This window comes from Zophobas morio, unplaced genomic scaffold (genome assembly GCF_036711695.1).
Source record: "Zophobas morio isolate AGI-343-1 ecotype UQ-CSIRO unplaced genomic scaffold, CSIRO_AGI_Zmor_V1 ptg000010l, whole genome shotgun sequence".
NCBI lineage: Eukaryota > Metazoa > Arthropoda > Insecta > Coleoptera > Tenebrionidae > Zophobas > Zophobas morio.
Window position 1 is genome coordinate 4,315,074 of NW_026972115.1, and position 17,636 is coordinate 4,332,709.

General features: G+C 34.7%; 1 protein-coding gene across 1 annotated transcript in view; it reads left to right on the top strand.

Annotated features, from left to right (window-relative positions):
• The window catches only part of LOC135126198 (ETS-like protein pointed), a 239,400-nt gene that overhangs the window by 39,661 nt on the left and 182,103 nt on the right, over window positions 1–17,636 (top strand). The window contains exon 3 of the mRNA XM_064052063.1: window positions 1,825–1,969. Within this exon, the coding sequence (XP_063908133.1) occupies window positions 1,825–1,969 (145 nt within the window). The remainder of the gene's footprint in view (window positions 1–1,824; window positions 1,970–17,636) is intronic.

The window sequence follows — 17,636 nt, forward strand, 5'->3', positions numbered from 1 at the left end:
GTACTCAGGTGTCCTGGAAGGTCGAGAAAACGTAGAAATCGTAGTTTCTTCTAGCTTAATTTGAAAATTAAATTCCTCTAAATGTAATTCCGCTAAGTTAACACAAATTAACATAGATTTCAATAATCGTCCAAGCTTTTCGTATTATTCCATAATTAAATTTATCATTTACGTAAAAGCCTCGACGTAGAAACAGATTCTGAATAATCTAATCAGTCAAAGAAATCAACTTTTTTTCAACGTCATTTTAAAACCTAAATTTCGCTAATTTATCACAAACTTAATAAAAATAAATTTCAATGCAGTTCAACGTGTCAAAGATAATAATCTAACAGGATTATTTTGACGAATGTCTAATTCCATTTTTTTTGACGTTTCCATACTTCTATCGTCTGACTGATTACTAAAAAATTTAATTGTCTTTTAGAATTATCGTGTGGATAATAAAACGTCAACTAAATTTTTCTACTCGTTCGGTTTAAATATTGATGACTTCGTTTCAAGGTGTTAAGTAAATCTCACTGGAAATTTATAGCCTGACATTCTCCTTTAACTGTAGCTTAATAATATGCTGCAGTATGTAAAAAAACTTCAGTCCGGGTCATGTTACGAAATTGTGTCAGATTTAAAAACGATGAGAACAAAAGTAAACAAATTGCGTGTTAGTGTTTTTTACAAGTGGATATTTTACTAATAATAAAGTTACAAACTATCTCAGTAATCTCAGTGATCTGTTGATTTGTAGAATTAGTATTTTTTTCCAAATTAATCTCTCTTATCTTTTTAAAAAATAATTATATGTTCTGATATAAAAAAATTAAAAATAAATGGAAATCAATTTCATCATCTTCACCTTAGTACTTAGTGATATAATACTATGCATATCTGGTTTATTTTGATAAGCGAATGATTGTAATTTTGACTTCTTAAATAGAAAAATATCATCACATTGGAATTAAAAATACTGCAGACTAAATATTTGGCGATTTAAATAAATAACAAAAAACAATAACACTGATTTGAATGTGGCGAAAATATTTGGCGATATTGCGCCAGTTGCGCTATCTAGCGGCGCCTAGTTTAGCCAGCGCGGGTTCTCGTCTCGGCTATTTTGCATTTCACCGGTTTTGCATCAACACAACTTGTCTTTTCAGCAAAATCCAGTAACTTCCCAGTTTGTTGTCTCGCGAAGCCTGCGTTTCTCGTTCTCTTCTCCGAATCCCCGTCCTCCGATTAGGGAGGTCACGTTCCCGTCCAGAAATAGCCTCCCGCTTCTCGGAAAGCCATCGTGAAGAATTGATTGTGGGTCGGTGTATCATTAGAGCACTTTATGCCGTTTTCCCGCAATAAATCCTTTGTCACCTGAACGTCGAGCTCGCCCGTGCACAACGCTATCATAATAACGGTGCCGTCTAGAAATAGCCTGAACTTGAGCCAGCGAACGCGACGTCCATGTTTGGCCTCTGCAGCCGTTAACTCCGGCAAAAAGCCGGAGGAACAACATCTGGCGAAAAGCGCATCTCGGCCAGCGCGGAACTGGGTTAGGGGGCGGCGGCGGGGGGCGCGAATCTGGATCTCCGAAGAGATGTTAACATCGATGTGGAAATCTCTTATCAGCAAACAGAGGCTGCAACGTTCGGAGTTACGCAACGGCCTGTTACACGTCCATTCATTCATGTCTAGCGGAGCAAGGCCGCGCTTCACTCCTACCAGCTTCATTCATAAAACTGCGTTTGTTTACTTTCTTGGTTAATTGTTGACGCGGGTTATGCAACCAATTAAACGTTGCGCGTGTGATGGTTAATGTGGAGTGGATGGTTTCAGAGCGACGATGCGGACGTGGTCACGCTGGGCACGATGAAGACGGAGCTGGTGGACGACGGCGAGGAGGCCCAGACACCGCAGTCGCTATGCGAAATACAGAAGGTGCCTTCCATCAGCGACCTCTCAGATCCGGAGGCGTCTTTGGGTAAGTGGAGAGTTTAAAGTAGCAAGAGGCGGATTAAAATGACTACTTTCGTATAATGCGGAGATATAGATTATAGGTTTTTTTTTTGAAAAAACAACTGGCAAAAAATTAATGTCATGTATACTTTTTCAACATAAAAAAATTGTCTCGCAGACATGATTATAGTTTTTCGGAGTTTTAGGAGGTTTAACCTCTGCAAAATACCAATGGTGGTTCGGTAGGTTATGTTTCTGCCTCTGATTTTGCACCTAAATCAAATGAAAATTGGTGGTAATTCTACAATGCAAATAGTCTTTTTTAGTCAACAAACGGGAAATGTTGTCTTTAATTAGGCCGTAAAACCAAAAATTGCATATTATTAGCTTCATGGGCACTTTTCTCCATTAATCACCAGTAGTTTGTTAAGAGAAGTGTTACGAATTGTCTATTGTCTCCATCCTCCGGTATAACTATCCCTCAGTGGAGTAAATTTTAGGTGGAATTTTTTATAAAAAATGATCGTGTGGTGGTTTAAAATAGAAATATCCCTCTGCTGCACGAACAAAACACTACGAAATACAACATTCTTTTATTTTTTCTAAATACAACATTCAGGCTCCCCAAGACTATTTCCATTTATTTTGCAAAAACAAAATATGGGTAACTAACATTCTTTAAATTAAAAAAAAAATAGGAGCTCCCAAAATTATTTCAAATTGTTTCACAAACAACACGAAAAACCCTTGAGATTCTTTCAAATTAAACCAAAAAATTCCAAAAACACAACATGAACAGTTTACATATTCTTTGAGACTAATTAGGAGAAGTCCCCAAGACCCTTTTACACTACTTCTAAAACCCAAATTCACAAACCCCCCAAGATTTTTTCAAAATTTTCTAAATTAAAAAAACTTGCCCACAGTCTCAGAGATTCTTTCCGATTAATTCTAAACTTCTCAATTCATTACTTAATTAACTTAATTCATCAAGGACCCCCAAAGCTTCTTTCAAATTCTTCTAAACACGAAGCGCCACAGGTCTAGATCTTTAATGAGAAGCTTCCAAGACCTTTTGTACTACTGAAACCCTCGAGATTCTTTCAGATGAATTCCGAATCGAAACACTTGGGACCTCCAAAGCTTCTTCCAAATTCTTCCAAAGACGAAACTCCAGAGGCCTAAGATTCTTTCATATTGTTCTAAAAACACAACACCAGGAACCCCAAAATTCTTTCAAAAACGCAACCCTAGGAACCCTAAGATTCTTTCGAACTGAAAAAAAAAAACACATCAAAAGCTTTCCCAAGACCCTTTTACACTAATTTTAAAACCCAATACCAGAAACCTCCAAGATTTTTTCAGATTAATTCTAGAACAAAACGTCAAGCACCCCCAAAAGTTTTTTTCAAATTCTTCCTAAAACGAAACGCCAGGGGTTTAAAATTCTTTCAAATTGTTCTAAAAATGTAACAAAAGAAGCCCCAAGATTTTTTCAGACTAAAAAAAAAGACCTAAATTTTTAATGAGAGGTTTCCAAGGCCTTTTATACTACTTAAACCCTCGAGATTCTTTCAGATGAATTCTGAAACAAAACACTTGGGACCTTCAAAGCTTCTTCCAAATTCTTCTAAAAACGAAACTCCAGGGGCCTAAGATTCTTTCAAATTGTTCTAAAAACACAACACCAGGAACCTGAAAATTCTTTCAAAAACGCAACCCTAGGAACCCTAAGATTCTTTCAAACTGAAAAAAAAACACATCAAAAGCTTTCATGAGAAGCCCCCCAAGACCTTTTTTTACACTAATTTTAAAACCCAAGACCAGAAACCTCCAAGATTTTTTCAGATTAATTCTAGAACAAAACCTCAAGCACCCCCAAAAGTTTTTTTCAAATTCTTCCTAAAACGAAACGCCAGGGGTTTAAAATTCCTTCAAATTGTTCTAAAAATGTAACAAAAGAAGCCCCAAGATTTTTTCAGACTAAAAAAAAGACCTAAATTTTTAATGAGAAGTTTCCAAGGCCTTTTATACTACTTAAACCCTCGAGATTCTTTCAGATGAATTCTGAAACAAAACACTTGGGACCTTCAAAGCTTCTTCCAAATTCTTCCAAAAACGAAACTCCAGGGGCCTAAGATTCTTTCAAATTGTTCTAAAAACACAACACCAGGAACCTCAAAATTCTTTCAAAAACGCAACCCTAGGAACCCTAAGATTCTTTCAAACTGAAAAAAATACACAATAATATTTAATATTTAATATTTAATATTTAATATTTCAAATTAAAAAAAAATAAAAACACAACATGAACAGTTTACATATTCTTTCAGACCAATTAGAAGAAGTCCCCAAGATCCTTTTACACTATTTTTAAAACCCAACTTCACGAACCCCCCAAGATTTTTTCAAAATTGTCAAAATTAAAAAACTTGCTCACAGTCTCAGATATTCTTTCCGATTAATTCTAAACTTTTCAATTCATTATTATTAACTTAATTCATCAAAGACCCCCAAAGCTTCTTTCAAATTCTTCAAAAAAAACGAAACGCCAAGGGTCTGAGATTCTTTCAAATTGTTCTAAAAATACAATATTAAGAAAAATTCTCTTAAATTGTTCCAAAAATATAACCCAAGGAGCCCCAAGATTTTTTCAGACTAAAAAAACACCTAAATCTCTAATGAGACGCCCCCAAGATCTTTTTACACTACTTTTAAAACCCAACACCAGGAACCCTCAAGATTCTTTTAGATGAATTCTGAAACAAAACACTTGGGACCTCCAAAGCTCTTCCAAATTCTTACTTCAGGGGCTCAAGAATCTTTCAAACTGAAAAAAAGACACCAAAAGCTTTCATGAGAAAAACCCCCAAAACCCTTTTACAGTGATTCTACTACAAAACATAAGGGACCTCTAAAAGTTTCTTTCAAATTTTTGCAAAAACGAAACTCCAAGGGCTAAGATTCTCTAAAAACACAACACCAGGAACCTCAAAATTCTTTCAAATTCTTCCAAAAACTATTAGGAACCCCAAAATTCTCTTAAATTGTTCCAAAAATACAACACCAGGAGCCGCAAGATTTTTTCAGACTAAAAAAGACACCTAAATCTCTAATGGGAAGCCCCCAAGACTTTTTTACACTAATTTTAAAACCCAACACCAGGAACCCTCAAGATTCTTTCAGATGAATTTTAAAACAAAACACTTGGGACCTCCAAAGCTTCTTCGAAATTCTTTCAAAAACGAAACTCCAGGGGCCCAAGATTCTTTCAAATTGTTCTAAAAATACAACACCAGGAACCTCAAAATTCTTTCCAATTGTTTTAAAAACGCAACATTAGCAAACCCAAGATTCTTTCAAAGTGAAAAAAAGACACCAAAAGCTTTAATGAGAAGCCTCCAAGACCCTTTTACAGTAATTCTACTACAAAAGTTTCTTTCAAATTCTTTCAAAAACGAAACCCCAGGGTTTAAGTTTCTTTCAAATTGTTCTAAAAATACGATATAAGGAACCCCAAAATTCTCTTAGATTGTTCCAAAAATACAACTCAAGGAGCGCCAAGATTTTTTCAGACTAAAAAAGACACCTAAATATCTAATGAGGAGCCCCCAAGACCTCTTTATACTACTTCTAAAACCCAACACCAGAAACCTTCAAGATTCTTTCAGATGAATTCTGAGACAAAACTCTTGGGATTTCCAAAGCTTTTTCCAAATTCTTTCAAAAACGAAACTCCAGAGGCTCAAGATTCTTTCAAATTGTTCTAAAGACACAACACCGGGAACCTCAAAATTCGTTCAAATTGTGTTAAAAACCCAAAACTAGGAGCCCCAAGATTCTTTCAAACTGAAAAAAAAGACACCAAAAACTTTCATGAGAAGCCCTTCAAGACCCTTTTACTCTAATTCTAAAACCCAACACCAGGAACCCCCAAGATTCTTTCAAATTAATTGTAAAACAAAGCACTTGGAATCCCCAAAAGCTCCTTCCAAAATTTTTCCAAAAAGAAACGTCAGTTCCTTAAAATTCTTTCAAATTATTCTAAAAATACAAGACCAAAAACCCCAAAATTCTTTCAAATTGCTCCCAAAATCGCTACACAAGGAGTCTTAGATTTTTTCAGTTTAAAAAAAAAGACCAAGAGATCTCATAAGAAGCCCCCCAAGACCATTTTTACACTACTTCTAACATCCAACACCAGAAACCCTCAAGATCCTTTCATATTAATTCTAAAGCAAAACACTTGAAACCCCCAAACCAAAACCTTCTTTCAAATTGTTCTAAAAATACAACACCAAAAACCTCAAAAATTCTTTTAAATTGTTCCAAAAATACAACACAAGAAGCCCCAAGATTTTTTCAGACTGAAAGAAAGAGACCAAGAGATCTCATGAAAAGCCAATAAGACACTACTTCTAAAACTCAACACTAGAAACCTCTAACTTTCAGTTCAATTCTAAAACAAAAACATTAGGGCTCCCCAAACTTTCTTTCAAATTCTTCCAAAAATGAATCTTTAGGTGCCTAGAAAGATTCTTTCAAATTGTTCTAAAAACACAAGACCAGGAACCTCAATATTCTTTCACATTGTTTTAAAAACACAACACTAGGAACCCCAAGATTCTTTCAAACTGAAAAAAAGACACCAAAGGCTTTCATGAGAAGTCCCCAAGACCCTTTGACGCTAATTCTAAAACCCAACACCAGAAACCTCTAAGGTTCTTTCAGTTCAATTCTAAAACAAAAACATTAGGGCGCCCCAAACTTTCTTTCAAATTCTTCCAAAAATGAATCTTCAGGTGCCTAGAAAGATTCTTTCAAATTGTTCTAAAAACACAAGACCAGGAACCTCAATATTCTTTCAAATTGTTTTAAAAACACAACACTAGGAACCCCAAGATTCCTTCAAACTGAAAAAAAGACACCAAAAGCTCTCATGAGAAATCCCCAAGACCCTTTGACGCTAGTTCTAAAACCCAACACCAGAAACCCCCAAGATTCGTTCAGATTAATTCTAAAACAAAATATTTGGAACCCCCAACATCTTCTTTCAAATTTTTCGCAAAGAAACGCCGGTTGCCTAAAATTCTTTCAAATTGTTCTAAAAATACGACACCAAGAACCCTAAAAATTCTTTTAAATTGTTCCGAAAACAAGGAACCTCAAGATTTTTTGAGACTAAAAAAAGAGACCAAAAGATCTCATAAAAAGTCCCCAAGACCTTGTACTTCCAAAATCCAACACCAGAAGTCCCCAAGATTCTTGCAGATTGATTCAAAAATAAAACACTTGAAGCCCCAAAATTCTTACAGACTAAAAACAAGACACCAAGAGCTCTCACGAGAAGCACCCGAGACCCTTGTACAATACTTCCAAAAACCCAACTCCAGAAACCCCAAAGATTCTTTTAGATTAATAATTCTAAAACAAGAGGTCAGGAACTCTCAAACCTTGTTTAAAACCCTTCCAAAAAACGAGACACCAAGGGCCCAAAATTCTCTTAAATTGTTCCAAAAACACAACACTTGGAGCCCCACCAACACCCTTTTACATTACTTCTAAAACTCAACACCAAGACCCTCAGGATTTTTCAAATAAAAAAAAAATCTGGCAAGAGCGCTCATGATTTTTTCAGGTTAATTCTAAAACAAAACAGTAAGGACAATGTCCGCCCCCAAGATTCTTTGAAATTTTTTCAAAAGAAAACACCAGTGATTCCAAAATTCTTTCAAAAACAAAACACCCTAGAATTTTTTTTCTAGAACAAAACCCAACGCCCCTAAGATTCTATATTTTTCTTTAACAAAACGTTAAGGCTCCGCAAGATTCTTTCACATTCTTAAAAATGATACTAGAGCACCGTTAAGACTCTTTTAGGTTAGTTCTAAAACAAAATTCTTAAACGAAAGTATTTTCGGTCTATTTTTAGAATGTGGTATCTCCGTTACTAACAGAGCTATGGTTTTGAAATTTTAAATATATGTCGTCCATAACTTTCTTTATATAACGCAAGGGCCATTTTGTTAAAAACAGTTTGTGATTATATTTTTCTTTTAATTTTACTGAAATTTTTGCATAACGTATTTTTAAAAATCAATATCTCAATTATTGAAGGAAATCTCAGAACACGGATTTCAACACTGTTTTCAGCTTACAAAACTCAAAAATAGACGATTTCTAAAGTTTTGCAAGCGGAAAACAGTGGTGACAACCCCGTTCCAAAATTTCCATAAATAATTGAAATACTGATTTTTTAAAATACGTGATGCAAAAATTTCAACAAAATTAAAAAAAAATCTAATAATAAATTGTTTAAAAAAAACTACCCTCGCATGGGTGAATATTTCGAATATTTGTTGTGTCTTTCGGGATTAAATTAGCTGAAATTAGGCAATGAGATAATCAGAAAATTACTCAAGTTTGCAGGAAATGGCAACAAATTCCAATTTAAATAATTCAAGGATTAAGAAATTGGATTCATAAATAAAATTCAAGGGAAACTCTAGCCGATCAGAACTGGTGCGATCAAGTTACATACGTGGTTTCTAGAAAAACATAAATTTTATAATAACCGTCTAAAATTTACCGCGGAATTAGTAAATAGGCCGTAAAATTTAAAGCAGATGTGCGTGTCCTAGTAAAAAAAAAATGTCGCATTAAGTAATCGAGTAAATGTAACACCAAAAGATTTCATAACTACGATGATTTCAAAGTACTTTGTTACAGCTTATTGAGATTTGCATGTTCTTAATTACTTTGAGTTCCTGCAAACCACAACGAAAATTACGCTTAAGATTCAATTAATTATTGCGAAAGTACTTTTTTGGAAATTTGTATTGAAATAGTACAGTGATTTTGTTGCAATTAAAATGTTGATTTTTTCGTTCGAAGCGTTTTTCCCACGGGTGCCTTTGATCTCTTTTTTTTTGAATCATGATTTAAAAACAAACAACATATTTTAACAATTTCGTCAAAAAAAAAAACTTAACAAAAGGTGTATTTTCGGGTGTAATTTTTCTAAATTTTTTAGAAGAACCCGCCGTTAAAAATACGCTTCAAAATAGCATTATGAATTATGACTTACACTTATACGAGGTCGTTTATTCGTGTGTTAAAAATACCGTCTATTAAAGCCACCTCTTTTCCTCGGTTTATCTCATTATAAGTCGAGATGCAGAATTTTTAATGAAGACGCTATAAATCTCACACTATTTTAGTGACAATTGACACAATGCCAATTAGACACTCTTATAGCCCGAAGTTCAAAGAACTTTAATAAACTTTGTGTTATCAGTTTCAATCAGGCTCTCGAAAACTTGACGTTTGAGAATCGATCCGGCTCTTCGCCACCTCCCCCGAATCCTGCGTTCCCGCTGGCTCGTTCTGCCATTACGGTCATTTTCGTTTCTCATTTTCGCGTCTATCCGTTCATCTCGTCCCACTGTGCTGCGATACAGTCTAATTAGCGCTGGTGGGGCCGAGGCATTTCGCATTAATGAGGATGTTGCCGTTTATACTATTTAGCATTTGCGGTTACATAAGTGCCAGACGTGGATGATTCAACACAACAAACCATCACAGAAATGACAGCGATCAAAATTCCGGTCGTACGAGATTCCGAACGCTAATAAAGACATGGCAGAATCGCGGCTGATAAATTATGGGAATGTGACATGTGGGGGATACAGGATACGAAACCTGTTCGGTATCCTGGCATCGGCTAATTGTCGAGTGTCGAATTAAGTCCTTTGGTGGGATTTGTATCGGTTGCACTTCCGGCTGGGGTGTGTGGGAAAGGGAGAAAACCGCAAAAGGGAAAATTAATGAGCAAAGAAATGCGGGAAAGCGAGATTTAATTGTTTCGTTTTTAGACGACGTGGAGTTTTGATTAGATCACTTGTTATCGGAGTTTTTGCATGACACAAAAAAACAGAGGACAAAAAGAGACTACGACGACGACGATATTTTTTATTCTGATAAATCCGATCTATGATATTTGATATTAATGCAGAAAAAGCAGTCTTTATTTATTATTTTTTTACAAAACAACTGTGTATAACAATACGCAGAATCCAATGCGACTAAAAAGTAGAATTGAATAGAAATCTATGTTTATTAAGTTTGTGCTAAATTGTCGGAACTACATCATTAGAAAAATTTAGTGAAAAATTAAAGTGAAAAAAATTACTTCAAGATTTGTACAGAGAAGCTAAATAATAATCGTTTTGAAGTAATGATGTGACACGGAGAATAAAAATTTACTGAATACAACTAATACATATTTTAAAAGTTTGTTTTTCTTCTATGTTGGTCTGTAATATTTGATATTAATATAGAAAAGGAGCCTTTAATTTTTTCTTTAAATAATTCCACCGATTTTGCAATTAGGCTCCGCCCCTCGATCTGACAACGAATAAAAAATTCATCACAATTGGGCTTGGGATGGATATGGGTGGGGCTTAATTTTTGGCTTGTTTTTTTCTTAATGTACATAGTATTCTTTGAACAAGACGATACTCAAAAACATATTTTTTATTTCTTGTAGAGAAAGAAGGATTTTGCAATTAAGGTCCTTCCCTTGGCTTACGACGAATAAAAAAATCATTACAATTGAGATAGGGCGGGTGGGCGGGGCTTATATTTGCCTTTTTTTTTCTTAATATACATAGCCATCTTTTCATAATAAGAAACATAAATTTTGTTTAAAATGGTTTTTGTAAGGAAATATGGATTTTGCAAATATGGGGCGGAGCATATTGCAAAATCGATATTTCCTTAGACATATTTTCCATTTTAACATGTTTTAAGTTTCATGTTACGAAAAAATGTCTACACATACTAAAACAAAAAGTCAAAATGTAAGCCCACCCACCCGCCCTATCTCAATTGTGATGTTTTTTTTATTCACCGTGAATCAAGAGGGCGGAGCTTAACTGCAAAATACTTATTCCTTTACAAGAAATTAAAAACATGTTTTTGAGTATCATGTTCAAAGAATACCAAATGTATTAAGAAAAACAAAGCAAAATATTAACCCCGCCCACCCACCCCATCTCAATTGTGATGATTTTATTAATTCTTAGAAATTTAAAACACGTTTAAAATGGTAAATTTTTGTAAGGAAACGACGAATGAAAACTTCACTACTATTCAGATCAGGACATCTTAATATACGTAGTATTCTTCGAATAATACAATACTCAAAAAAATGTCTTACATGGTAATTTCTTGTAGAGAAATAATAAGGATTTTTCAGTTAAATTCCGCTCCTTTGGCTCTCAACTATTAAAATAAAATCATCACAATTGAGACAGGGCGGGTGGGCGGGCTTACTTTTTATTTTTTTGTTTTAATATGTGTAGACTTCTTTTCACAACATGAAACTTAAAACATGTTTCAAATGGTAAATTCTTGTGGGCAAATATCCAGAGACGGCTCATAAGTTAAGAAAAAAAATTATATTGTGTTCGCGTTTTTAGTTGACATGAAAATTTTTTTTCGGAAAAAGTGGAATTTTAGAAACATTAAGTCAAAACTGCGTAATTTTTCTGTGACAGAAATTCTATTTCGTATTTGATTAATTTTATTATCAAGAATTTCGGAAAAAAATTGCCTTAATTTCTATTTATCATTCATTTCACTTCGTTTATAACGTCTCAACGGTAAAATATCAATATCAAGTTTTCCATAAATTTTAGTACCAACTTTTTGAAAAATTAATGCAAAAGTTTCTAGAAAAAATACAGTTTGTTACACATTTTCTCAATATCCCTGAAGATTCCCTCAGAATTCCTCAGAATTTTTCAAAATCGCTTTGGATCCTTTCAGATCCCTGCAGACTCTTCCAGATTCTCCCAGTTTTTTCGAGATTTTCTCAAATTTTTCAGATTCTGCCAGGTTTACCTAGATTTGTCTAGATTTCCTCAGATTATTTCCGATCCCCTCTGATTCTTTCAAATTCGTTTCGATTCTTAGTTTCATGTTCCTTCAGATTTTCTTGGACTCCCTCAGATTCTCCCAATTCTTTCAGATGTTTTAAGATTCTTCCTTTCGGATTCTTTTGGATTCTTTCGGATTATTCCGGTGTTTCACATTCTTTCAAATTTTTTAATTCTACTCAGGTCGTTTTAAACCCGTGCAAATATTTTCAGATCTCTGCAGACTTTTCCAGATTCTTCCAGAGTTTTCTAGATTCTTCGAGATTCTCACAGGTTTCCTCAGATTCCTTCAAATACTTTCCGAATCTCTCAGATTATTTCCGATCTCGCAATTTCTCTCAGATTCGTTCAAATTCCTCCATATTCTTACAAATGCTTTTAGATTATTTCATTCTCTTTCTGATCTCTCTTTCAGATTTTTTTTATTCTTTCTGATGATTCCAGATGCTTTTAGATGCTTCCGGTTTGTTTCCAATCAAATTTTTTTAGATTCTATCAAACACCGTCAGGAATCCTCAAGATTCTTTCAAATTTTTCAGTTCTATTCAGATCGTTTCAGATGCCTGCAGATTCTTTCAAATTCTTCCAGATTCCTCCAGTTTTTTTTTAGATTTTATTTGATTTTTCTAAATTCTTCGAAATTCTTCAAAATTGTCTCAGATTTTCAAAAGTTCCTTCAGTTTCTTTACGAATCTCTAAAATTCTATTAGATCGCTTCAGAGTCCTGCAAAATCGTTCAGATTCTTCCAGATTTTTCGAGATTCTTCGAGATCCTCTCAGATTACTCCAGGGAATATGAGAAAATTTCGAAGAATCTAGCAAAATATAAAAACAATCTAGAAAAATCTGCAGGATCTGAAACAATCTGAACAGAACTAAAAAAATTTAAACAATCTTGAGGATTTCTGATGATTCCTTTGAATCTGAAAAAATTCGAAAGAATTTGAAAAAAATTTAAATTCTCTCTGATTCTTTCAGATTTTTTCGATACGCTCGGAATTTTTCACTTTTCATATCGTTTCAGATTCTTTAAAATTTTCCCAGATAATTTCAGATCCCTGCAGACTTTTCCAAATTCTTCCAGATTTTTCTAGATTCTTCGAGATTCACACTGGTTCCCACAGGTATCCTCAGATTCCTTCAAATACTTTCCGAATCTCTCAGATTCTTTCCGATCTCGCAATTTCTCTCTGATTCCCTCAAAATTCCTCCATATTCTTATAAATGCTTTCAGATTATTTCATTTTCTTTCTGATTCTCTCTTTCAGATTTTTTCGATTTTTTTTATTCTTTCTGATTATTCCGGTTTGTTTCCAATCAATTTTTTTTTGGATTCTATCAAACACCGCCAGGAATCCTGAAGATTCTTTCAAATTTTTCAGTTCTATTCAGATCGTTTCAGATGCCTGCAGATTCTTTCAAACTCTTCCAGATTCCTCCAGTTTGTTTTTTTTTTTTTAGATTCTATTTGATTTTCCTAAATTCTTCGAAATTCTTCAAAGTCCTCTCAGATTCTCAAAAGTTCCTTCAGTTTCTTTACGAATCTCTAAAATTCTATTAGATCGCTGCAAAATCGTTCAGATTCTTCTAGATTTTTCGAGATTCTTCGAGACTCCACCAGGGAATATGAGAAAATCTCGAAGAATCTAGCAAAATCTAAAACAATCTAGAAAAATTTGGAAGAGTCTGCAGGATCTGAAACAATCTGAACAGAACTAGAAAAATTTAAACAATCTTGAGGATTTCTGATGATTCCTTTGAAAGAATCTGAAAAAGTTCGAAAGAATTTGAAAAAATCTTAAACTGTCTCAGATTCTTTCAGATTTTTTCGATACTCGCAGAATTTTTCACTTTTCATATCGTTTCAGATTCTTTAAAATTTTCCCAGATAATTTCAGATCCCTGCAGACTTTTCCAAATTCTTCCAGATTTTTCTAGATTCTTCGAGATTCACACTGGTTCCCACAGGTATCCTCAGATTCCTTCAAATACTTTCCGAATCTCTCAGATTCTTTCCGATCTCGCAATTTCTCTCAGATTCCCTCAAATTCCTCCATATTCTTATAAGTGCTTTCAGATTATTTCATTTTCTTTCTGATTCTCTCTTTCAGATTTTTTCGATTTTTTTTATTCTTTCTGATTATTCCGGTTTGTTTCCAATCAATTTTTTTTTGGATTCTATCAAACACCGCCAGGAATCCTCAAGATTCTTTCAAATTTTGCAATTCTATTCAGATCGTTTCAGATGCCTGCAGATTCTTTCAAATTCTTCCAAATTCCTCCAGTTTGTTTTTTTTTTTAGATTCTATTCGATTTTTCTAAATTCTTCGAAATTCTTCAAAATTCTCTCAGATTCTCAAAAGTTCCTTCAGTTTCTTTACGAATCTCTAAAATTCTATTAGATCGCTGCAAAATCGTTCAGATTCTTCTAGATTTTTCGAGATTCTTCGAGACTCCTCCAGGGAATATGAGAAAATCTCGAAGAATCTAGCAAAATCTAAAACAATCTAGAAAAATCTGGAAGAGTCTGCAGGATCTGAAACAATCTGAACAGAACTAGAAAAATTTAAACAATCTTGAGGATTTCTGATGGTTCCTTTGAAAGAATCTGAAAAAGTTCGAAAGAATTTGAAAAAAATTTAAATTCTCACAGATTCTTTCAGATTTTTTCGATACTCTCGGAATTTTTCAGCTTTTATATCGTTTCAGATTCTTTCAAACTTTCTCAGATAATTTCAGATCCCTTCAGACTTTTCCACATTCTTCCAGATTTTTCTAGATTCTTCGAGATTTTCACAAGTTCCCACAGGTTACCTCAGATTCCTTCAAATACTTTTCGAATCTCTCAGATTCTTTCCGATCTCGCAATTTCTCTCAGATTCCCTCCAATTCCTCCACATTCTTATAAGTGCTTTCAGATTTTTTCATTTTCTTTCTGATTCTCTCTTTCAGATTTTTTCGATTTTTTTTTATTCTTTCTGATTATTCCGGTTTGTTTCCAATCAAATTTTTTTGGATTCTATCAAACACCGTCAGGAATCCTCAAGATTCTTTCAAATTTTTCAGTTCTATTCAGATCGTTTCAGATGCCTGCGGATTCTTTCAATTTCTTCCAGATTCCTCGAGTTTGTTTGTTTTTTTTAGATTCTATTTGATTTTTCGAAATTCTTCAAAGTTCTCTCAAATTCTCAAAAGTTTCTTCAGTTTCTTTACGAATCTCTAAAATTCTATTAGATCGGTTCAGAGTCCTGCAAAATCGTTCAGATTCTTCTGAGATTCTTCTGAATTCTTCCAATTAGCTAATATCCATCTACCAAGATAAGAATACCATTAATTTTTCACGTTTATTTTAAAATATTAAAAAAAAAAAAAATTCTGGGCCAGAAATAATAAAAATAATAACACGGCGCAAATATCGATCTTGCAATTAAGCCCCGCCCTTCGATCTGACAACGAATGAAAAATTCATCACAGTTATTCTTTGAACACAATACTCAAAAACATATTTTTAATTTCTCGTAGAGAAATAAGGATTTTGCAGTTAAGCTCCGCCCCCTTGGCTCACGACGAATAAAAAAATTATTACAATTGAGATGGGGCGGGTGGGTGGGGCTACATTTTGCCTTTTTCTCTATACACTTATAAGCAAACTTTGATACAATTCAATTTTGAAACAACGAAAACAGTGAAGTAAAACGAAAATTTCCATATAACTAAGAAATAAAGAGTTTTCTATATATATTGTGATTTTTTGTCAGGTTGGCAATCCATTGAGAAGTTAATGATAACATCCTGATTGTCCGAGTGCCATTTCTGACACCTGCCATCGCGTCAACCAATCAACACGTTTGTTTGGCGTGCTCGTGTCAAAACTCACAACTGTGAATTGACGTACTGGCATGAATGCCAATAATTCAGAATTGCCAACACAAAAATTTGGTTCAAACGTTAATAGTCACATGGTATTAAATAAAAATATAAAAAATGTGTGGTCACCGTGTCGCTTTTACTTTAGACAGGACGAAAGTTCGTTGTAATAACTCTTCACTTTTTGTATTACACAATATTATGAATTACGGCGTCACCGTTAACGTTTTTAAGTGGTTAAAAAAACAGACCAATACTGATTTATTGCAATTCAAACAATGCTTATTTTCGTACTAAGACATTTATAAATTCTTTAAATTCTTAATTCTTTACATATACCCAGCATAAAATGATCATTTTTTTTATTTTTATCACTTATCTTTGCGGTGACTCGTACTACAGATCATAAATCGACGTGAAATATTACCCTATCAAGTGGATTAAATTTCCGTTTTTGTCGAAGCTGCCAATCGTGATTATAAGGATATATAGTTGAGCCTCTATACACCGGTGTACAGCTGGTTGCCTACGTACTACTCCACCGTCACCGCAACGATTTCAAAGATAACGACTCCCAACTACAATCGCGCGCAATAAAAACCGTCTCATCTGATTTAGACCATTCTTTTTCTTTCCCCATAAACTCAGCTATTTAAATTGCAAAACAACGCCATCCAAGTAGCTATTCTTCGTAGCACAAAGCGACTCCACACACATCTCAAACTCGTTCTGGGTGACCTCAAGAAGTCGAGCAGGTGCAATTCAATGACGGATTTTACATTATATAGTTCTTAACTTCATCTTCTTCCACAGAACGCGTTAAATAAAGACGCACTGCTCCCTCAGAAGCCTCGTCCGTAAATACAGGTTTCGCGAATTTTTTTCCCCAAAAGGAAGATGTGAGATATGAAATTCCCAGCTCATCGTCCCGGCTCGATTTAGCAGCGCTCGCCAAACAATTAATTTCGTTGTTGCGACATCTGGTGGTGCGAAAAATGTCATCGCCGTCCCGTGCTGCCCTCTCTGCTTTGTTAATACAGTACGAATTTTTCGAATTGTACGAGTGGATGAACTCGACTCGTCCTTCACTTGTTAATAATGGAAAAAAGACGAGCATGTTGAGCGCCACCTGCTCCCCTGCATCCCGGCAAGAGTGCGCCAGGTCGGATCGTGCGTCTCGCTCGCTCAGGTGGCGGTTGGAGGGAGGAGAGAGACGGAGAGCGGCGGCGGCTGCGAGAAGCAGCCCACCTGAAGATGCCTGTAATAGAAGATAGTGGACTTAGTAGATAGATGATTCGGCCTTAGGCTCAGTTTTTATACTCGGTCAACAACCCAGGCCTTAGCCCCAGGCCACATATGCTAAACATATCTTTTCCGTATTTCGTGTCCTTTTTGTTTCGCTGCAGCCACTACAACAAAACGAAAGTATCCAGGAAGCCGGACCGGATGCCTCATTATTGGCGATTTTCGGAGATAAGCAATTAAGTGGGGCTGGAGGTGAAACTGACTAAGCAGGATTAGTCAGATGGAGGTATTTACCCACGTTTTATGAGGATTTTGGTGGGTTAAATGGTTGCTGGGTTGCTGGGTTTTACTTTTAATTATCCTAATGGGCGATAGGTACATGGAACGTAAATGACGTGGTGACCAAACGAGAAATTAATTAATTACTTAAGAAAAAAATATATATATATATCAGATCAAAACCAAAATTTGCACTTTTCGTCAAAAATAGAACAGTTCGCGAATCGGCAGGATGTTATGATGACGTCACGCGCACATCTCCCGCCATTTAAACTACGCTAATTAGACTATACATGTTAGAAAGTTTTAGTGGATTTTATATCTAGATTAAGTAAAAATTAAGTGTTTAAAATGCTAAAA